Genomic DNA, 22,644 nt, shown 5'->3' with positions numbered 1-22,644 from the left:
TTGTTTTTCAAACTACCTGTCACAAAGATGGTTTCTTTAACTTTTTACCATTTCCACTACCCAAATCTGTTTTTTTCCATCAGCCTTGCTAAATTTCATTGCTATGCCTTAATAAGGAGCACAATCCAGCTGTTAATTGCTGAGCTGTCTATACAAATTAAGCATTTTTCTTCAAATGTGCTTTTTTAGGATGACCAAAGTGCAGCATTAAAAAGTAACAGCTACACTCCTGACATAAACAGACCAGTACAACAGTGACTCCACATGCTAGGTTTTCCAGCTTTATTAAAAAGGGCCAACATTACCAGCAGTAGATATAAAATATACATAACAAAGGTCGGACAGGTGGTACTGCTCAGTGTATCCCCTTCCTTGTTCTTCTCCCAGTTCAGAGGTACATTACAGAATTCTCACGGCCTTGGGGGGCGCATGCCAGGTGGAGGGGGTCCTGGGAATAAAGGAAAGAGTTGAAAGAAGGAGCAAGACCAAACAAAAAAGTAGCCATAAGATCCCTTTTTGGCACCAAAGCATTTATGACAACTAGCAGAGCTAGGGAGACATTGGAATGCATCACCCTTCAAACATTATGTTATGGCTTCTTAGAGCTTTCAGGCAGTTTTGATAAGCTCTGCTCACCTCTCATTCCTGGGGGTGGTGGTCTCATGCCTGGAGGGGGCATTCCCATCGGAGCACCTCGGCCAGGTGGCATTCCCATGGGTGGGCCCATCGGTGGTCTCATGCCCGGAGGAGGTCCCATCATTCCTTAAGGCAGGAAAAAACCAAGCATGTAAATCCAGCTGAATATTCAAGGCACTAGCTGGACATTAGGATATCTTTCGTAATACCAGATTTTCATCAGACTCAGGTAATTACCTCTTTATCACCAATTTTGTGACAAAATATGGACTGCTTACTACTCCACTCTACAGAGTAATTCCTACCTGGAGGAGGGGCTCCTCTGCTCATGGGTGGGGGAGGACCCCCACGCCCTGGTGTGTATTGAGTTGGGGCTCCTGCTATGCTGGCAGTGGCTGCTGCAGCAGCAGCTGCAACTGTTCCACGACCCTGGGGTGTCATCACCTGGAGACAAAATAAACAGGCTCAGAAAAATGGCCCCTGCTTTATAACAGTAACTAAAAAATTAGAGATGAGAAATTCCCCTTCCGAAAATTATACCAGTCTTCTCTTAACTTAGTAAAGAATGCTACAATTCAATGGATACCACTTGGAAGTGGTTCTAAAAAGCTGCACTTTTCATGCCTTTCTCCTGCCATATAGAACAGAATTCCTAGGGAGATCTAGTACTCAAAAAGCTTTGCTAGGCTCAAACTCTGTGGTAACAGAGACTAAGATTACAGCTCTTCCACTACACCAATTTCTTGCATCACATTGGTACCAAAAAATAAAAGGCCCATGGATCATAGTATCTCACCTGTTGGGATGGTCCTCCCACTCCTCGGACAGGGCCAGCTAATCCCGCTGGAGCCTGTGGCATGGGAGCACCAGCTGGTACTCCCCTCCCTGCTGCTCTCCCAACACCAGGTCCTCCAGCAGCTCCAGCAAGGGGTACCCGGGCAATTCCAGTCTGAAAACAGAGCCCCCAAAAAGAAAGATTTATCAAAAATCATCAGATCCTAGTGATACCCACAGCCCTCCTTCGTCCAATTAAATGTCCAAGCCCACAAAGGAATTAGAGATTCCTGCCGTGAAGATTGCTGGACCTAGTCACAACAGCACCTGGAAGTCTCAAACAATACAGCAGTAGCATTCCCCTGCAGGGAAGTAAATTCATCAGACATCCCTTCCCTTTTTTCTTAATTCTGTGCTCATCCTTACATCTTTTGGAGGTGGTCCTTCAACCGTCATGGACACCAGGTTTTCCCCTCGCAGCAACACAAGACCAAGGACTCGTTTTTCTTCCCGCTCTGGCTGTTTTGAATTTTTGGGTCTGGTGAGAAGAAAACAATGAATGAATGAATGCTGCTTTATAAGCTTACAATAGAATATATGACTAGGCTGCTTTTCCACAGAGGAGGACATTTTTATATGCCTCAAACTTAATAAATAGAGAAGTCTAACTCTTACAACTGGCATCACATAGAGGTATATGTTGATAACTAGGACAGAATTGAAACAAAGTGCTCCGTAAGCCTTGGTAGTTTGGGGATTTGACAAACGAGACTAAACCCATGACTGTTTTTGCATTAGCCGGTAGCACACGATGCCACATCGCTGTCCCGACTCTCGCTCAGAGCCCCGCTGGGGAGTGCGGCTGGGGACACCCCCTGAGCTCACTTGATTTTGCGGAACTCGTCGCAATCGCAGAGGATGAGGTTCATGTGCTTATCGAAGGCCTTGAACGTGCCGATGAAGACGCGCCCGTCTTGCAGGATGCACCGCATGCGGTAGTCGATGTGCTGCAGCATCTTGCTGCTCTTGCCCACCGTCTGCAAGAGAACGCCGCGTTACCCGCGGCCAGCCCGGCCCGGGGCTCGCCACCCCGACAGCCCTGCTCCCCGCGGGCCCGCCCGGCTCACCATGGCTGCGGTTTTCCGTGCTCCCGCCGCCGCCGCTGCTCCTGCCGCTCCCGCCTCGCTCCCTCGCTCCCTCCACCCGGCCCGCCCCGGCGGAAGCTGCGACGCGCGGCAGCCGCGACTTCCTCCCGCGCAGCCCGGGCACCGCCCGTTCCGGCGCGCCGCGGACGCGCTTCCCGGGGCGGGGTTGGGCGGGCCGGGCCGGGGGCGGGGGCTGCGCACAGCTCCGAGGCCCCGTGCTCGCTGTCGGGGCGGAGGGAGCCGAGCGCGGCCGCGGCGCCGCTGCAGAGCCCCGCGTCAGCCCGAGCGGCGGAGCGGCTGCCCTGCATGAGCCCCCGCACGCCCGGCCCCCGGCGCTCGCAGCCGCTCCCGGAGGCGGGGCACCGTGGGCACGGGGAACTGACGTGAGCCCCGCCGCGGCGGCCCCGGAGGCGAGGAGGGGCTCGGGGACGAGGGACGCTCGGTTAGCGGCATTGACTCGGCTGCGCAGGGGGTGCGCTGGGGTGGCGGGGCCGGCGGGTCGGGTCTCCATGGTCCCCGCGGTCTCCATGGCAGCGCGGCGGGCGCATGACGCCCCATGGGCGGTGCCAGCGCCGGCAGCGCCTCGGCGGGAGCGCGGAGCGGCCGCGGTGGGGCTGGGGAAGCGCGGGCGGCGGGCGAGGGCGTGGATAGGGTAGGGGTAAGGAGAGCAGTAGGGAGCGCGGCTGTCGGTGGAGCGCCTCGGGTGTGCTTGTTCTCCGGGCCCGCTGCGGCGCCGCGCCCACCGCCCTCCGCTCCGGCGGCCCAGACTGCGGCCTGGCCCGCCCGTCCGCCCCCGGCCCGGCTCCGCCGCCGCAGCTCCCGGGAGGAGCAGCCCCGAGAGCGGCGAGTCCGGTGCTCCCTCGGGAGCCGAGGCACAGCACGGACAGTGCCGAGCCAAAACTGTAATTGTTTAATGCCTTAAACTAGGTTTTGGGCAAAGCTTCAGGGCCCACTGCCGCCTGGCTGTCGGCTTTCAGGTCACTTGACTGATGAAAAATAATAAAGCAGTTCTCTTTTTGCCTGTTGCTATCAGTTTCTGACTTTACCAAGAGATGGTCTCTGCCGTACAGCGTTGAAATGTGCATGACCAGGGTCGATAGGCTTAGTGTTTTATTATCCATGTGCAGCCATGGAAGGCCTTTGGAGGAATGTAGGATTGCAGAGGCAGAGAATGTGAGCCATTTGGTCCTCTGGTTTAGCTAGAGAGGGATGGTTTCCATTGCTTGTTATGTGAGGTAGCAGAGAAAACTGCAAAGCCCTCGGGTTAGACTCTGCTGTCTCCTACCTTTTCATGCTGCTTGGCCAAGGAATGTGTCTTTGCTGCCCACCTGTCCCATTAGTCCCTCTGCCAACGTCACTTCCAACTTTAGCTTGGCCAGTTGGTACCATCTGGGGACTTGCTGAGCACTGTTGAGGGTGTTTTGTCACATCTACAGGTTTCAGAAGCTGCAGCTATGCGCTTATTGACTGGGGTATTCTACCAGGCAGCTTTTCTTTCTCAGGGAATGTTCTTTCATCCTCCTCATTTTCATTCTGTGTGCAGCACACTTTGTTCTCTATCTGTAATGAAAAGAAGATTGAGTTTTTGAATAGGGAAATTCTGCTTAAAATACTCTAGTTGTTTAAGCTTGCAGCTTCTGAGAAGTCTTTTGAATAGTGTGTTTTTAGTGGCTCTGCTGATTTTTCCTTGCCCTGCAGCTACCCCTGCACCAGTGCTTTGTATGACGGATCTCACTCTGTAGGAGCAGACTGAATTAATTTTTGATGGATTTCAGCTTGGCTTCTGTCTCCCTGTATAAAACTGTGAGAAATTGTTTACATGCTGTTGAGAAGAATGTGCTGTGAGAGCATGCATATAAGTGACTGACTGATAATCACAATTTTGCAGAATCATGGTCTATGCTTCTTCACAAGAGCTCCTGAACAGTCATTTTATCAGCTCTTTCACTGTTGCACTGCAGAATATCCATTGTAAAACCAAACATTTTGACACCCCTCTTGTCTGCAGACAGGCAGTGCAATATTTGCAAAGCATGCTTTTGGCAGACAACTTCATGTTAAAGAGGCTGACCTGAAGTACCCTTTGTATTTGTAGTCCAGTGTTCTTTTTCCTCTTCTGGAAAGCTGCTTCCAAGGAATCACTGATCTGTGTTGGTCTTTCAAAGCATTGTTTGACCAATGCTGTTCTAAAGAGTTTCCTACCTTTTAAAATTTTAAATTCCTACTTCTCTGGGTTCTCCTTAGCCAAGTCACTTCACTGTTCAAATCTCTGCCTTGGTAGAGATATCTGTCATATCTGTTCCGTGATGCTGCTGTGCAAAAAAACCCCAAAAACCAAAAATCAGTCTTCAAGCTCTGTTTCTTTCACTGTGTATTTGCTGTGCCTTGAATACTGATTGGAATAGGGAACATGGTTGCCAGTCATGAGTGGGTCCTCATCTGTGGAACAAGTTTGGGGCAGAAATAGTCTTAAATGTCACGATGAGTTACTTTGAGTTTGTATGCAGCTGAGAGCTTTTTTTTTTTTAAGATATCAAGGCAGTGCAATGCAACTTGGTAGGTCCGTGGTTTTGGTGGTAAGAATATCAGGGGAGCTTCCGGTAGAGTGGGTGACCGCTAGGAGCTTTGTGCCTCTGCAGTACTTTTTCTTTTTTTATGAAACAGGACATTTATATGGGACTTAGGGATGTGGTTTAGTTGTAGACTTGGCAGTGTTATGTTTATGGTTGGACTGCATGATCTAATGGGTATTTTCCAACCTAGTCTATGATTTCTGGAGGATTTCCTGTCATATCAGTGTTTCTGTTTTAATGGCTACTTCCCTTCTCTGAATGAGGCATGCTCTTTAAGTGGGAAGAGATAAGTTAGAGATTTGTAAAGGCTTCAGCCTCTAGTAATGTGGTCATCTTCGTTTTGGCATATAAAATGCTGTATTTCTTTGTACTTTTCAGTAGCAACTTGCTACTTGCAGTACAAATGAAAGACTGTACTGCAACAGGCTGAAGGGAGAAATGGTAATTAGATACAAATTACTCATGCATAATTACTCATGGGCAAATTTGTTTAAAAAGTTGCAAATTCAGTTCTTAACACTCAGGGAGTAATCTTGGAGCCTTGTCCCTTCACTGTGTATTTGTTGTGCCTTGAACACTGAATGGATTTGGATGTTTTATGATTGTGAATTGGCTCACTTGTGGGAGAGGTAATTATCTGTTCAGTTATTACAGGCTGGTTACTGGGCATGTTCTGTGTGGGCTTCTGTGCAGGACTAATGTTTTTCAGGCTTTTAGGTTTAGGCCATCATAGCCTTTAATTGCTGGAGAGCAGTGAGTGGGAATCACACACCATTTGGGAACTGCCTCTCTGTTTCTAGATTTAATACATGGAAACTGTATATCCTGCAGGTCTGGGCATGTCACACAAATTGGGCTCTTTGGGGAGTATGAACAGAGCTACTGATGGTTTACTAGTAATTGCCCTGATTTGGTGCCCTGAGTCTGTTGCTTTTCCAAGGGCAGCTAATGTGTGCTGCTTATCTGGAAGCTGGAGATGTTATTTTGACCCTGACTGGCACTTTTCTGCATAAGATATGTTTCGTCTTGCAGTCATTTAATGAGTTTTAAGAAAAGACAAGCCACTTTTGGGATTGGTGTTCAAACAGAAAGAGAAGGCCATGGGTACTGACTTGTAGCCATCTCTGTGAATTGGGGTAAGCTTTCCAGAATATCATGAAATTCTGAGTCTGGCTTGCCAGATACTTCCCAAGGGGTGGGGTGGTAGAGTGGACAGAGTCTGGCTGTCGTAGGAGTGCAGGAGGTCATAAAGGAGTAAAAGGTAGAACAGAGCGAACAAGGAGTTACCTTATTTTCTGTCGTAGTGGGTCGCATTTTGGATTTATGATGTTACAGGAAGGGAACAGGATAAAGCAAGCTGCTGCTATTTTGCCTAAGAGCCTGTTTGAGTATCCTGAGTGACTCGAGTTATCTGAGAATTTGGATGGGGCATCAGTAAACACCATGGGAGGGAGGCTGCCTGGACAGCATGTTCCTGCTCTCACCTACAGACAGCAGCTGAGCTAGGGAGGTGCTGCCAGTAGTCCAGTACAGACAGTGGGTGGCAGATAGGGCTTTGCTGATCGGTGACCCTCCTTCTTGTGAGTGCCCTGACAAGCTCTCAGGAGTATTCCTCGAGTGATGAAGTTGGGCACACAATTTCACAACATGCTGTTTTAGTGTGAGGCCTTGATCTCTGCTATACTTGCTGTTTTGTCCCTGTCAGGCCCAGAAAACCACAAGGCTGATCTTAAGTGTTTTGAAGCTTGGTGTTATATCCAGTGGAATGAGTGAAATAGTTTTCAGAGAAGATGCTCACTGTCCTTTCTCTTAACAGGTGTGTTGGTGTATGCTGTTGTAAAGGCACCTGGAGGAGTCTGCAGCAATGCCGCCACCTTCAGACATTGTGAAAGTGGCTGTTGAGTGGCCAGGTGCCAATGCCCAGCTGCTGGAAATAGATCAGGTGAGACCTGGTAACCAGATGGGGGAGGAAAGGCACCCCAGCATTGATATGGAATGTGGGAAGCATAGAAATGGGCAGTATTCCTTTCTGGTTGAGAGAAACATGGCTACTGAGGACTCTCTTTCTGTTCTAGAAAAGGCCTCTTGCATCCATCATCAAGGAGGTCTGTGATGGGTGAGTAGTTCTCTGGGAACCCTTGGGGAGAAAGTCTGTCCTGTTGACAAATCTTGCTGGGTTACTGTGTAAGTCTGCTGCTTGATAGTGTGCTGCTAGCACAGTCCATGCTGCCTGCTGCCAGTTTTGGCCATGGAATGGGCTGGGGATTTAATCACGAAGAAGAGCATTTTCTGGAAAACAGGGGCCTTCCATTTTTGTGGCAATTCTAAGTGTGTGCATTTATATGCCCATGGGTCAGTTTCTCTGAGAATTGGCCCATCGCTGTTCTTGAAGTGTAGGCCTGTTATAAGATATTCCACAGAGTTGATTTAGAGTAGGCTGAAGTCCACATTCTCGTCAAGAGGAGTTTTCTCTCCCCTTTGGGAGACCTAATTTCCCCTGCTAAAGCTTTGCTTGAAAGTTCTTTTGCACCTTCCAGGGATTAAGCTCTATTTCCTAATTGAGAGCCAGATGAAAGAGGAGGAAGAAGCTTAATGTATCCTTCTTCTTCCTCTGCCAGGTGGTCTTTGCCAAACCCTGAGTACTACACGCTGCGTTATGCTGATGGTCCTCAGCTGTACATCACAGAGCAGGTCAGTGTGAGAGGCAGCAGTTTGCTGATACTCTGGGTGAGAGAGCAGAACGTCTTGGACTAGAGTCATGGAACAATACTGGCACAATCCTTGTGGAGCAGCATCTCTGCTCTAAGAGAGACTCAGACTCTAATGGTGCCATTCAACTGAGGAGCTTTGCGCTGCTCCATTTGTGTGCCTGCAAGTTTGGGGACTCAAGTTCAGTACTATCAGTGGGGTTGTGTGGCATAGGAGCCCCTGTACTTGTGCATTCAGATGTGCACTGTAGATCCAGTTGGGTTCTTTCCCCCCCACTTTTCCACAGTTCAAAGTTTGTGGTTTTTTTCAGACACGCTGTGACATCAAGAATGGAACTATCCTACAGCTGGCAGTCTCCCCGGTAAATGCTTCCTCACATCCCTCTTTCTCAATAACTCCATGTATGACAGGCTCTTTCTTGCTTCTTGGCTTTTCTTTCTCCTCCCCAAATTGAAGGCAGGTTACCTTTGTTGTGGGCCATTCCACACAGTGAGGCACCCACTGTTTTCCATGCTGGCTGTGTTGTGTGTATTGCCTTTGGATGCTCTGCCCTTTTATAGGCCTTTCTGTAAATAAATCCAGTTTACAGTTTTAATGCCTCTCCTAGATTGGGATGTTGTGAAGCATCTGACAAATGCATTCTCAATATGAGTGCACTTAGCATGGTCAGTCAGAAAGCAGTTTCAGTGACTGCAAACAATTAAAATGGAGACAAATTTGGTGCAGAGGGGGTTGTTCCTGTTGAATTCTTGCTGTTGTAACTTTAAGAGTCATCTTTTGCAGCTTTCTTTTTATTGAAATTCTTAAACCTTTTTTGTGCAAGTGTCAAGGCATAAAGCTGAGGATGAGTAGAACTGGGAGAAGGTACTTGGGCAAGAGGGAATTGAGAGGATATCATTGATCTGTGTCTGAGAAATCTTACAGAATGTCTAATGGATACTCAAAATGTGTTCAGGCTTCTCTTTGAATCTATGAGACTTTTTATTAATATCATGTTTCCTTAATGGTGTTGCTCCATATTTCTATGCCCACCTCCACTCACCTCAGCGAGGAGAAAAACAGGCATTTGCTCTAACATGTAAACTAGTATTTTACTTACTTCCTGCTTGCTGTAACTGTTGCTGAGAGAAGCCTTTTTTAGTCTGTCTTAGACTTGCTGACTGCAGCTACTGCATGTGTCTTTGCTGGTATCTCTATCGTCGCTCTGGTCTCTCTGCCCACCTGTGGGTTTCTGACAGAATGCTGATGCTGGCAGGACTCAGGCTGCAGGTTACTAGTCTGTAACTGGCACCATCCCTCTTTCCTGCCAGTCTAGGGCAGCTCGCCAGCTGATGGAGAGGATCCAGTCACACAGCATGGAAACCCGGCTGGATGCCATGAAGGAACTGGCAAAACTTTCAGCAGATGTCACCTTTGCCACAGAGTTCATCAACATGGAAGGGATTACAGTGCTGACACGGCTTGTGGAGAGTGGGACCAAGCTTCTATCCCAGTAAGCTTCCTTTATTCCAGGACTCTGAAATAAGGCCTCAAATAAGGGGCTAATTTTGCTTGCTGAAGTGGCATTAAGCAGCTAACCTCATAGCAAATGCTGATCTGTGTAGACAAAGTCTTTCTAGTCATTTGCTAAACCTCACGAGGAAAAAGAGGAGACAGTTATGATCTGACCTGAAAGTTTCCTCAAGCACTTTCACAGTGAACTGTGATGCAAATAATTCACTTGGATTTTCTATTGGTATGTTTCACTGAAAGTACTTTTAAAGTCTTGATAACTTATTGTCATAACCTTCACAGCTCTCACATACTAGCAACTAATACGTTTTTGGCATTTTTTTGTAATCTTTCTCTCAGTCTCTTTTACCTTGCTATCTTGTGATTATTTATTCCATTTTTCACAATTCATGCTGTGCTTTCATTTTATTTCAAGTCAGGTCTCAATATTTAGAGGGCAGATAATCTTTGCTAGTTTTTTTCTGATGTTAAAACATCTTTGTTCCTTTGACGAGCCAAGTACTGATCCAGATGGTTGTGAGTCTCTGGTGTCAGGACTAGGGACTTATTGCTGCTAATTTTAATTTGTGCTTGTAACCAGGAAAAATAAAATACCTTTCTACAAAACAGTAGATTTTCTCCATAAATGCATACACTTTATTGCTCCCCCAGGTGCCAAACTATAGCCTGTTTTATTAGGAGAACATGGTGACATTTTTCTCTTACCCAGCTTATCCAGATTGAGCAGGATTTTTTCTTGCTACCAGATGTCTTGTAATTGTATTCTTCATTTCCTCAGTTACAGTGAGATGTTGGCTTTCACCCTGACTGCCTTCTTGGAGCTCATGGACCATGGTATTGTGTCCTGGGACATGGTCTCAATAACCTTCATCAAACAGGTGAGGTTGAGTGGAGGGGGTGAGTGGATACTGTTTCTTTTCATGCTTTACTGCGTCTTCCAGAAAGAGCAAAAGGCTCTGAGAAGCTGAGTACTCTCTGAGAGCACAGTGCACCCCCATTTCTGAGCCCTGTCACTCACCACTCCAGCTCCTGGGTGGACATCAGCTGACCTGCTGGTTCATCTGTTTTTAGATTGCAGGGTATGTGAGTCAGCCCATGGTGGATGTGTCCATCCTGCAGCGGTCCCTGGCCATCCTGGAGAGCATGGTGCTCAACAGCCAGACTCTGTACCAGAAGATTGCAGAGGAGATCACTGTAGGGCAGCTCATTTCCCATCTGCAAGTGTGAGTGTCCACCCAGCAATGGTGTGATTTATACCAGTTTTATGTCTGTTTGTTTATTTAAAAATACATCCGTTTGCATTTAAAACACTTAAAGATTACATTTTTTAAGTATTACCAATATGACAACTTACTTGAACTTTAAGATTTCTAATGTTTGGGGTTTTTTTAAGTGAGATCCCAGAAAAATATGTTCTCTGTTCTGGAAGCACTTGGGCGCATGAGTCTTGAACAAAGATATTTAACTTAAATAACTGCCCAAGTGTGTTCAGTGCTAGGACCAAACCTGCATTTTACGAAAACAACTTCCCAAAGGTTCTGCATTCAGCTGTCTGTCACTTTTACCCCTCTTTAAATTGTCTCCACTAGAATCTAAGAGCTCATCATCTTCTAGATTTTGTCTTGCATACTAAAGAAGAAAACAATTGCTTTTCTTGCTTGAAGGGAATAACAATTCCCTTCATCTCCTTCCTCTCTTTCCAAACAAACTGGCAAATTAATATCTGTCTCTTAGGGCTGTTTGTCTAGGTCAGTTCTACTCTTCCATATAAAAAAGCAGCATGTAATTGTTAGAGCTTTGAGTAGGTTGGTTTTTCTCTCAAGCCTTTTAATTCTGAACATGTGGGAAAGCACTATTTGTGAATGTGATTGATACTCCTTAATCAGTGAACAGTAGTTTAACAAAATTATAGTGCAAACAAAGTAGTGTATCAATGTCGCTGTGCTTGGAATGTTTATGCATTCAAATTTGGTTAACAGAAAAGCTAAACAAGTTCTCCTGAGCACTGCAGCAGCTTTGTTCTGCAAAGAGTATATGTTCTTTCAGCTTTATGATTTCTGGTTTAGTCAAACTTAGATTTGGTCCTAACATTGAACACACTTGTGCAGTTTTTTTAAGCAAAATATCTTTGTTCAAGACATAAACTTGTGTGCTTAAGTGCTTCCAGAACACACACGGTCATTTAAGAAATTATTTATGCAGGGAATATTTTGGAAAGGGAGGTGGAGGGTGAGTCAGAATTTGCTCGTGGTTTTCTTGGCAAGACCATCTGGAGGGAGCAGTTCATAAGAGAGGGTAGGTTCTGGAAGAGCATGACCATAGAAACTTGTCCAAAGGAGATGAGTTAGAAAAGGACAAACTAACCTTAAAATTGTTCTGCTTTGTCAAAAAGCAAGCAGAGTGGTGAAAAGAGCAACAAACCCTGAAAAGGAGAGCAAAAATGAATGACAGACTTCAGAGACCTGTGCAGCTTGGAGGCCCAAGGAAAACCTAGGATGATGCATGGAGATTTGCATGTTTGAAGTACAGCAGATTGACCAAAATGAAAAAGATTTGGAAGGGAGCAATAGAAGAAAGAACATGGTTATTATCCAGAGATATGTCAAAGTGAGGAAAATAGGTATTTAATCTAAAAGAAGTATTGGCTTTAGATCTTTTGTAAAAAGTTTAATTCTACATGTATAGTTAAATATATTTTCTAAGTATATTTATGCATACAAATTCATTCAGGTGATGCACTGGACTTCTGCTCATCAGAAGAGCTTGATGCAAGAGTGCACTGGGTCTGGCTGAGATGGAGTTCCCCAGGGGAGCCCTCACAGTGCTGTGCATTGAGTGCTGGAAAGGTGTTGATAAAACCCACCAGTGTTTTGGCTGTTGCCGAGCAGTGCTCCAGCATCAGAAGTGTCTCTCCAATGTTTCCCCCCCTCATCCAATACTCTTGGGGTGGGCAAGATCAGGAGGGGGTGGGACATAGCCAGGACAGCTGACCCAAACTGACCATATGACATCTGCTCAGTAGTAAAAGAGAAAGGAGGGATGAGGGGCATTTGTTGCTATGACATTTGTCTTCCAAAGCAACTGCTGTCCATACTGAAGCCCTGTTCCCCAGGAAGTGGCTGGACATCACCTGCTAATGGGAAGTAGAGAATAAATCTTTTGTTTTTCTTTGATTCTATGCACAGCCTTTGCTTATGCTTTATTAGCTGCCTTATACTGAGTTTTTCTCATCCTGTTTTCTCCGTTGCCTTGTCCTGCTGAGGAGGAGAGGGGTAGAGTGGCTTGGCAGGCACCTGGTGTCCAGCCAAGGTCTACCCACCAGAAAGAGTTAGAGTATTGCAAGAAACAAACCTGGATTTGGTAGAGTATCAGGATGAGGACAGAAGAATATCATTGGCATTTAGAAGCTGGGTTTTGTGCTGTTTTGAACATGACAAGTGAAACCACATGCTGTGTGTGATTTAGGAAAGGGCTCTTAGCCCTTTACCTGAAGAAGTTAGTCCCATTTGCTTTTGGTGGCTTCCATTGGCACAGGGAGAAAAATTACTTGTTCCATACTAGTTTCAAGCTATATCCATGTAGCAGACTGTACTATAACCAGGTTTTGCAGAGATAGTTCCAGCATTGGAAGCAAACTGTGGTGGTGCTGGGCTGCAGTCTGCTCTGTCTTTCGGATAATGGATCTATCAGTTAGAAATTTCTGTCAGCTTTTTGCAAGCCTTAGGAAGAGCTGGACATCATGAACCTGGGTTACATGAGTCCAGCTTGTCTGTTGAAAATGCAAGACAGCCATAATCAGTGTTCTCATGGTGCAGGTAAAGCAACAAGTATAATACTCTGTACTGCCTGTTGCCTTACAAGCCTCCCTTTTTTGTTTATGCAGCTCAAACCAAGAGATTCAGACATATGCCATTGCCTTGATCAATGCCCTCTTCCTGAAGGCACCTGAGGACAAGAGACAGGTTTGTTCTTGCCTTTTGACTTTAAACCTTGAAAAATGGTTGCTGCCTGGCTGTTTATGCCTCAGAAATCATATTGTCTGGGCAAGGTAGACCTCAGACCTTGCCAAGAACTTAAGTGGCTGTTTCAGTATGGCAACAGACGAGAAAAAGTACTGTCCCATCAATAATGTGTCCTGGAGCACACATCTATATTTAGGAGGTTCTCAGAAAGGATTCTGAAAGACCTTGTGAGACAGAAAGTAATCCTCCAGACAGCATGGGAAGTTTTTTTAATTGTGTATGGGAGAGGTAAGCTGGGTAGACTTCTTGGGGCTATATGTACTTACTAAAAAAACACCCCACCTCCCTCTCCCCCAAAAAGGGACCTTCCTTAAGCCATAGGGGCATATTCCTGCTGGCAAATGTGAGAAATGAAACACTGTCCTGCTCTGAGGAAACTCCCAAGATCTCAGCTACATGCAAGATGTGCATATGTGTGTATTGTGTAGCTTTGCTGTGTTAAGCCTTTCTTCTCTAGTGCCCTGTTTGTGCCTTATTCCTGGACTCCAAGCTAAATCCTGTCTGCTTCTCTTTGTGCCTTTTTTTGCTTTCTGCCAGCAGGACAAGCTGCTTAACCCACTAGACCTGCCCATCACTGTAAGTAACTCAAGCCTGGGGGCTGGTCATGTAGGGGAACTGTAGGCATGTTAGCTTTTCTCCACTTATGCCTCCTTGTATCCCAGGGATGAGGCCCACAGCCTCACAGAGTGGATGACCCTAGGGAGAAGGGCGGGAGGACTCCTGGGGATGCACTCAGACTGTGGAGGGGAGAAGAGTAGCAGAAGAAACCCTGAATGACTTACTGTGCACACGAGATCATACAGATGGTCAGAAAAGGAAATTGATACTGCAAGATGAACCAATTGTAAAACTGGAACCAGCCCTTTAGCAATCTGAATCTCCTTAAACTTACTGCAACGTGAGTTTATACCCCAAATCCCACTTGTGCTAATGACAGTTTCATATCCAGCTGCATCCTTCTAAAGATAGAACTGTTTGTCTGTGAAGAGCAGTCACCAAACTTGATGCTGACTGAGGACTATAGCATAAATTCTGCCTAATCTGTGACTTCCTCCTTATGGGAAGTGTAGTGTGAGAATGTTTTTTGCCTTGTGCTAACTCCAGGAAAATCACCATTCTTGTTAATAGGTTGATTTGGAGCCTCCTGTATTGAGATACTGGTACAATTTTTTGTTTTCTGCATGACACAGGGAATGTTCCACTTTTGCCAAGGATGCAGTGCCTTCAGAGGGGAAATAAATGTTACATAATTTCCAAAATTAATGGATATGCTTAATACATGAAAATAAGAAAAATCATACTCCTCCGTTGGTAATTCAGCAAAGACAGTAGACTTTATAGTAAACAAAATTCCAAGGGATCTTTCACTTCTTTTTCCCCTCCCTTAAACACAATCCAAATGCTCACAAAGGGCCATGAAGCTGACTAAGGCACTTGGAGTATCTTCCATGTGAATAGACCCTGAGAAATTTGGGATTGGTCAGCCTCAAGAAAACAAGGCTCAGGGAAGTCTTACATGTTTAAATATCTGATGGAAGGGAATAAAAAAGAGGGAGCTTGACTCCTCTCTGTTGTGGCTGCTGACAGAACAAGAGAGAGTGGGCACAGCTTAAAACACAGAAAATTCCACATGAACACACACAACATAAATATGAGAGTGGTCAAACACTGTAACAGGTTACCCAGAGAGATTATGGAGTCTGCATCAGTGGAGAAATTAGAAACCTGACTGGACACAGTCCTGGGCAGCCAGATCTGTCTGATGTTGCTTGAACCAGGGAAGTTGGATTAGATATCTCAAGACATATCTTTCAGCATAAATAATTTTGTAATTCTGTGACCATCAAGCAGCACAGTGGGCCTTACTGGACTCTCAGCAGAGCATAGATACCTTAGCAGTGGTTAGATTGTGTGTGTGCTCATGCTTCTTTCTATGCTGTTTAGAATTGTTTAATTGTCTTTGTCCTTCCCACTTTTTATCTGCTGTCACCTGTTAACTCCATCCCATGTACAAACAAATCCCTTCAGAGGAAGGATTCTTTATGTCGCATGCATGAGCAAATCCTAACAACAGAGCCTTGTCCTGTTCTCAGTACTACATCTCACAAATAGTAGTAGAAAAGAATGACTCAGAGGGCAGTGTGTTCTCTCTGAAAGCACCTCCTACTTCATCTAGATGCTCCTTAGATACCTTCCACTCAAGCACTGACTCACTTTGGTTGTAACATGAATGCTGCTGCACTTGCAGCCATTACAGCTTGGCTGTCAGTCAGTTTCTTGGTTTAGGAGGTTTCTGTCTGGATCAAAAGTGATAACAGGGACTTGCAACAAGGTTAATGCACACATTTTACCAGGGTTCTTACTCTGTTAAGAGTAATGTTGATATGAGCAGTTGGAAAGTCTTGGATTACTCAGAATGTACAGCTGATTGAGTGCAATTGTCTGAGACTCCATATCTGCTCACAATTCTCAATCTGCACTGCAGTGCACAGGAATGTGAAGAGATCTCAGACTGTCAGTTCTTTTGGACTTCTTCCAGATGATATAATGCCCAACAGATTTTTCTTAACCAAAAGATTTTGCTTGTAGCAGCAAGCTCATGATAATATTCAATCTTGACATAAGCACTTGTACCATTCTTCTAGCAGGGGTAATGAGGTCACTGGTACATTAGAAAGTGCATCTTCACAATTTACAAGGAAAGCACATGTTAGGTTTTTGCAGGTGCATGTATAATTGCTGCTGGAACTGAAGGGATCTTGCATCTGCTGTACTGTTTGTCATCATGACTTAATGTTTGGGAAATCCTCCTCACCTAGAGAAGGAAGCTATGCAGTCAAGAGGGAAACTGGAAGCTTTCCTCTAAGCATGAAAATGATTACCCTGTATTTGTGTAATCTGAAATGGCTCTGCGAATTCTACTTAAGCTGACTTCTTAATATCTCTTTAGGAATTGGACAAAGAAAATCAGTTTCAGAGGGAGAATTTTTGAGAGGGAGGAGACCTGAAACCTGCATCCCATAGCCCTTTGTTATCTTGGGTGTTTACCTTGGTATAGGAAGCTGTGAAATGCTAATTGGAGGAAGCTCTTGTAGATGGCAGATTTTTCCTGGGCAACCCAAAATATGCTCCTTGCTGCCATATCTCCTAATATTGAGGTATCATTTGATGTCCAGCATTAAGCTTAATTTGCTTCTGTGCTTTGACTACGGTAGTACCTTTCTCCCCATTAGTGATGTTCTGTAGGGGAGACATCTCTAAGTTGTGGTGAGATGTCATGCTAAATCTACAGTCTGTAGAAAAGCACTTTGTTGTGTGCCAGTGCTATCTCCAATTCATAGGCTTCTTTTGTTTTCTCCTTTCTGCACAGTGTGGGCTTTTTGTTTATATTTCACTCATGTTATTTCATCTTTAAATTCCACAACAGGAAATGGCTAATGCATTTGCCCAGAAGCACCTGAGGTCTATAATCCTAAATGTAAGTATGCCTGGAATGACAGAGTGTTTCCTAATGTCCTCTCAATGGAGGTTTCACTTGTGCATAGTGTAAATTCTGCTGCCCTCAGGGCACTTTCACAAAAGTGACTTTTTCAAAGGTAAAACTTGTTCAAAAGGGAGTTATCAGATGCTGCTTTCTGCTCTTACAGAGCATTATAATTATGGTTCTGGTGAAATATGGAGGTTAAACAACTGAATCTTCATATAGAGAGATGTACATGCAGTCTGGCATATGCCTAGGGCTAATACCTCAGCTTTTATTTGCATTCTCTTAATTTCTACCCTCTCCTTTATTTTACAGCATGTGATCAGAGGAAACCGCCCCATCAAAACAGAAATGGCACATCAGCTGTACGTCCTACAGGTCCTGACCTTTAATCTCCTGGAAGAGAGAATGATGACCAAGATGGATCCCAATGATCAGGTCACTATTAGAACTAAGTCAGGTCTTATAGAATAGGGTGTACAAGTGGCCTTATTCCTGAGCTCCCTAGCACTACAGAATTTGAAATAGATGGTGCATAAAGTCTTAAAACCACCCTTCACATTGCAGTGCTTAAGATAAGGGTATGCCCATCCTACTGTGTGCCATGGAACTCTGAGATCTAAGTGGGCACTGGAAGCCATATAGTCCTTTCTTGACCAGTGTGATGCCAGCTTTCAAACTGGTTACTTTACCTTTATGGAGGGCACATAATTTTATCTATTTCCTTGCAGTATAGGAGGAAAACTGATAATTTTTAAGGTGTCTGTTACTCAGCTGTATTGCAATCTTTAATGAGAAATGCCATAGCGTTATCTGAATGCCTAGAAATTGCCTGTAACTAAACTTGTAGTTAAAGAAAAATGCAAGCAAATATTTTTGCATTAACCATTGTACTCACACTTGCCATTTTGAAATGGATTGCCTCTTTGTGCATAGTGTTAATGACCTTTGGCATCTCTCTCTATTCATTGTGTGAGCTCTGAAGAGAGAAGCAGGACTGTACATTATGTGAAAATACTGCTGTGGCGATAGATGACATTACCATTTCCCTGCCTTGTGTCCTTCAGGCACAGAGAGACATCATATTTGAGTTGAGAAGAATTGCATTCGATGCAGAGTCTGACAGCAACACTGTCCCTGGCAGTGGAACAGAGAAACGCAAAGCCATGTACACTAAGGACTACAAGATGCTGGGATTCACGGTATGCATCTAAAGAGTAACTGTAAACGTTGTGAAGGCAGTCTTAGCAATCTCCATCAGAGTTGTGGGGAAATAAGGAACAGAAACAGCTGTTTTCCATACTTCCGCATCTGAGTTTAGAAATCCACACTCCTGGGGAAGATTGTTATGAACTTGCTGATGGGTTAAATGCCAGGGTTCATTAGGCATTCTCTGGAGGTATTTCCTTACCAGATGTCTTGCTGTTGAGCCGCTAGCAGAGAAGAAGAGCCCAGATTCTCAGCGTGGCATAGAAAAAGCACTTTATTATTTTGAATCCAACACATATATAGACTTTTCAGAGGTCACCCAGATTGGTCAGTCAGAAACCTCCCCCTAGGCCTGATTGGCCAGGCCTGAACTGTCCAAATCTCAAGACACTGTAACAACAACATCCAAACTTTATCTTTGTTTATAACACACAGGAGAATGTTCTCATGGGAGAGACCTGTGCTAGCCACACAGATGCACCTATGCCTTGAAGAACTTGGAATCAGTCTCTCCTCTAGAAAGTTTGGATAGCATTGTCAGCAGGTGTCCAAGGTTACCTCTTGGATAGATGTGAGGGAGTGCTTGATGGACAGGTGGTTTAAAATTCATTCAGAAAAGGTTCTCACACAATTTCTTTGAGCTAATTTGTTTGGATTCTTTCTACACACTCTTTTTACAGAATCACATCAATCCAGCCATGGATTTTACACAGACTCCTCCAGGGATGCTGGCATTGGACAACATGCTATACTTGGCCAAATTTCATCAGGACACCTATATCAGGGTATGTGAAGCTGCTGATTTTTACAGATTCCCACACCTCAGCAGCTCTTCTTAGCGTATGTGGCATCCTGTTCTTGTAGATTGTTCTGGAGAACAGCAGTCGAGAAGATAAGCACGAGTGTCCTTTCGGGCGCAGTGCCATTGAGCTCACCAGGATGCTTTGTGAGATCCTGCAGGTTGGGGAACTCCGTAAGTACCATTTATTACCCAGCTTTACAGGTTGCTGGGCTGATGCTTCTAGAAACCAATATTCACAAGCATTTGTACCTTCATCTCACTTTTGCCATGTAAGGGCAGGGGGAGCTTGGAGTTGGCACTGTTGGAGTCCCAATGATAATCCCACTACTGAAATAAAGTAAGAAATTTTGGTTTGTGGTTCTCGTGAAAATCTTGTACAAGCAGAAAGCTTCAACTTTCCAGAGCTTCAGGAGGATGCTGTATAAAAGAAATAGTCTCAGAACCATCATGAGCTTGGGAAAAGTTTATTACTGCTGACAGTCTCAAAACAGCATTCTGAGAAAATTAATCACTGTAAGAAATTCCATCAGAGGAAGGTGGGAAACACTGCAAGCAGTTATTTTGGGGGACCAGGATGAAAAGGGCGTGAGTCACAGAGGTTTGCATGGTGAAATGCAGGGATAGTTGCTGTTGTCAATAAACTGTGTATGGGGTGACACAGTATTGAACTGTCTTAATCTCTTGGAGTGAGTATTGTTGCACATCATCAGGTGTCTGTCACTGTAGTGGATTGTAGTTGCTCCTGGTACCTTTTGTCCAATATGCTCACATGGTTGTGGTTTGTTTCTTTCTGAAGCCAATGAAGGCCGGAATGACTATCACCCCATGTTTTTCACCCATGACCGTGCATTTGAGGAGCTGTTTGCCATCTGTATCCAGCTGTTGAACAAGACCTGGAAAGAAATGAGGGCGACAGCAGAAGATTTCAATAAGGTCAGGGTGGAGAAGGGATATTTTTGTAAAATATTCTGCAGATCAGCACTTGTTCACTCAGACTGTACACTTGGTTAAAGAGTAGGATGCACAAGATGTGACAGGATATTGATGTGGGCTGTGGCTCAACTTTTATTTGGTATGACCTGAGGTCATTCTTGGTTCTTCTGGGTCTTTGAAGTCACTAGCACTAGTCACTAGTCACGCTCCTGACCCCGGTTATCCCATGTCAGTTCTTTGCTGCCACTGAGCTGTGCCCTGATCCTCTGCTGCCATTAAGCAGCAAGAATGTGATTTGTTCTTCTTCCTGCCTCATCTTTTTAGGTTATGCAGGTTGTGAGGGAACAGATCACACGGGCTCTCCCCTCTAAGCCAAACTCCTTGGACCAGTTCAAGAGCAAACTGCGCAGCCTGAGCTATTCTGAGATTCTGCGGCTACGCCAGTCTGAGAGAATGAGCCAAGATGACTTCCAGTCTCCACCTATTGTGTACGTTCCTAATGAAAACAGTTGCTTTCTATCCTTGCCATTATCTCCATTTTCTGCTTACTCATCCATATTTAATTGCTAGGGAGCTGAGAGAGAAAATCCAGCCTGAGATCTTGGAGCTGATAAAGCAACAGCGCCTGAATAGGCTTTGTGAGGGAAGTAGCTTTAGAAAAATTGGAAATCGCAGAAGACAAGGTAAGGTGACAGCATCAACTGCATTTTTTCATGTGAAGAACTGTATCAAGTAAGATCTAATTAATGAATCTGTCAGCAGGCATGTTGCCAGAAAGAAAAGCTGGTTACCTGGGCTGTCCATATCAGCCAGTAGTTTGGAACGGCACAGATGTGTGTTTCTAAGAATGCAGCCATCTCCTTGTGAATAAGAAGCTGTGTTGAGGAACTGGACGAGGAGATGGATTGGGTGGAGAGGCTCTAGTGTAGTAGCTGTAGGGTAGAGACCTTATGTGAATGATGTGACTCAGCTTACTCTATTTGGTGTGTATTCCAGAAAGATTCTGGTATTGTCGCCTGGCTCTGAATCACAAGGTGCTACACTATGGAGATCTGGAAGATAATGCCCAGGGGGAAGTGACCTTTGAATCTCTACAAGAAAAAAGTAAGTCCTGATTACAGGCTGTGCACTCTTCTGTGCTCTGCTGTCTAGAGGCTGGGTATAATCCTAGATAAAGATGAAAGAACCATGGCTGAAGCCCTGACTGAGGGCATACCAATTTTGGTCCTTGCCCAAATTCTTCAAGTCTTGGAATTGCTTGGTACTTCCTTTTTAACAGCCAGCTGCAGGGATGTGTTACTGGTAATGTGTTTCAGAAAACTGGACTAAGGAGCTAAAAAAACAGTGCTCAGTTGCAAAGACAACAAACCAAGTTCTGTCTTTTTGTGGTCAGGATTGCTTGTTTGGGAGTTTTACTTTTTTCACTGTTAGTTCCAGTTGCAGATATCAAAGCCATTGTCACAGGGAAGGACTGTCCACACATGAAGGAGAAAAGTGCACTGAAACAGAACAAGGCAAGTGCTCCCTTTTTGCCTGTCATTAGTACTTAATGCTGTAGCATTTAAGACTGAAAGTGAGCAATAGGAACGAATGATCTGCCCCTTTGCAGGTGTCTTGTGTACAAACTCCATTTCCTCTCTGGGTCCTTTCTTGGTATTCCTTTTTGACTGCAAGGAGCTGTGAGCATGGTGTGATTGTGCTATAGTCTCTGTAGAATTGCTCAGAATACCAGTATGGGGAAGTGTACTGAGCTGCAGCAAGGCAGTTCTCTTGGGCTGGCAGGCAGAAGGTGCTGCAATGTTTTGTTCTGTTGGTGAGTGAAAGATTCTTTTCCATTCAGGAAGTGTTAGAATTGGCCTTCTCCATATTATATGATCCCGATGAGACCTTGAACTTCATTGCACCTAATAAATATGAGGTAAGAAATGTAGTGGTTAAGCAGTAGAATATATAGCAATTAACTTCAGAGATTAAGAAGGATTAGTTGCTTCTCATTAAAGACTCAAGCAGGATGTCTCTCATCAAGTTCATTCTTAGAAAATGTTGGTGATGCTTGGTATGAACCATCTTTTTTTTTCCCCGTAGTTATTTTTTTCATTTAAAAAGAAAAAAAATCCCACACTCATTTTCCCTAGTCTGGACTGCTACTTTTTTTTCTTCCTATGCTCCCTAGAATAAATACACTTTTGTTATGCCACAGTAGAAACTCTTGGCTCTCTCCTAGAGCCATGGGCTCAGGCTTTGCTCTAGGCTTGTAACTTCCATTGGAAATCTGTGGGCACTGTTTTGGGGTTGGGGATGGTTTTTTTACCTACCTACTCCAGTGTTTCCTGTCTTGATGCTCTCTAATTATTACACGGATGGAAAGATTCAACATAAGGTATCATTTATGCCCAGAGTCGTGAATTACCCTTTCTTTTCCACAGTACTGTATCTGGATTGATGGGCTTAATGCTCTGTTGGGGAAGGACATGTCCAGTGAGCTGACCAAGAGTGACCTGGACACGCTGCTGAGCATGGAAATGAAGCTGAGGCTCCTGGACTTGGAGAACATCCAGATTCCCGAAGCGCCGCCGCCGATCCCCAAGGAGCCGAGCAGCTACGACTTCGTGTACCACTACGGCTGAGGCCCCGCGCTGCCGCCGGCGCCTGCACCGAGCCCGCTGGGCCGTGCGGCCGGGGCCGCCGCCTGCTGCCGTGCCGGGGGCCCGGGGCGGGGGTCCCGGCGCCGCCCGCCTTTTGTATCGGTTCCAATAATAACCAGTAGCGCTCCTCGCCGCCGCCGCCTCCGCCTCTTTCCGCCCTGCGCGGAGCGTCACCGCTGCGCGCCCGCCCCGCACAGGCA

At 45.2% G+C, this 22,644-nt stretch overlaps 2 protein-coding genes across 7 annotated transcripts; one reads left to right on the top strand and one right to left on the bottom strand.

The window, feature by feature from the left end:
* Positions 1-267: 267 nt before the first annotated feature.
* On the bottom strand, positions 268-2,831 carry SNRPB (small nuclear ribonucleoprotein polypeptides B and B1). The gene is made up of 7 exons (XM_085079050.1): positions 2,538-2,831; positions 2,296-2,447; positions 1,837-1,948; positions 1,433-1,585; positions 942-1,080; positions 637-762; positions 268-448 (listed from the first exon to the last, which is right to left on the bottom strand). Exons 1-7 carry the CDS (start codon positions 2,538-2,540, stop codon positions 411-413), a joined length of 723 nt encoding a protein of 240 aa, XP_084935176.1. The 5' UTR covers positions 2,541-2,831; the 3' UTR covers positions 268-410.
* On the top strand, positions 2,779-22,577 carry ELMO2 (engulfment and cell motility 2). Of its 6 annotated transcripts, none has more exons than XM_085079044.1 (22): positions 2,779-3,027; positions 6,945-7,070; positions 7,204-7,244; positions 7,747-7,819; positions 8,148-8,198; positions 9,148-9,329; positions 10,128-10,227; positions 10,421-10,572; positions 13,233-13,311; positions 13,912-13,947; positions 16,799-16,849; positions 17,171-17,293; positions 17,923-18,057; positions 18,745-18,849; positions 18,929-19,037; positions 19,663-19,799; positions 20,124-20,287; positions 20,370-20,482; positions 20,796-20,903; positions 21,237-21,313; positions 21,640-21,717; positions 22,226-22,577. In XM_085079044.1, exons 2-22 carry the CDS (start codon positions 6,993-6,995, stop codon positions 22,424-22,426), a joined length of 2,193 nt encoding a protein of 730 aa, XP_084935170.1. In that variant the 5' UTR covers positions 2,779-3,027; positions 6,945-6,992; the 3' UTR covers positions 22,427-22,577. The 6 variants fall into 6 exon arrangements, with proteins under 6 accessions (XP_084935170.1, XP_084935168.1, XP_084935169.1 ...); XM_085079042.1 differs by having other exon boundaries at positions 2,780-2,965; positions 21,231-21,313; XM_085079043.1 differs by having other exon boundaries at positions 2,781-2,938; positions 21,231-21,313.
* Positions 22,578-22,644: the final 67 nt, after the last annotated feature.

This window comes from Lichenostomus cassidix, chromosome 20, assembly GCF_008360975.1.
Source record: "Lichenostomus cassidix isolate B80296 chromosome 20, HeHo_3.0, whole genome shotgun sequence".
NCBI classification, from domain to species: domain Eukaryota; kingdom Metazoa; phylum Chordata; class Aves; order Passeriformes; family Meliphagidae; genus Lichenostomus; species Lichenostomus cassidix.
This window is presented reverse-complemented; position numbering and strand designations above follow the sequence as displayed.

Excerpts from the sequence above, each read along its gene's own strand:
- SNRPB (XM_085079050.1), bottom strand. Across the intron at positions 1,949-2,295 it reads GACGAGTTCCGCAAAATCAA|ACCCAAAAATTCAAAACAGC; the intron begins GTGAGCTCAGGG and ends TCTTCTCACCAG. Across the intron at positions 763-941 it reads CAGAGGAGCCCCTCCTCCAG|GAATGATGGGACCTCCTCCG; the intron begins GTAGGAATTACT and ends TCCTGCCTTAAG.
- ELMO2 (XM_085079042.1), top strand. The coding sequence starts at position 6,993 with ATGCCGCCACCTTCAGACATTGTGAAAGTGGCTGTTGAGTGGCCAGGT. Across the intron at positions 13,312-13,911 it reads CACCTGAGGACAAGAGACAG|GACAAGCTGCTTAACCCACT; the intron begins GTTTGTTCTTGC and ends TTCTGCCAGCAG. Across the intron at positions 17,294-17,922 it reads AGATGGATCCCAATGATCAG|GCACAGAGAGACATCATATT; the intron begins GTCACTATTAGA and ends TGTGTCCTTCAG.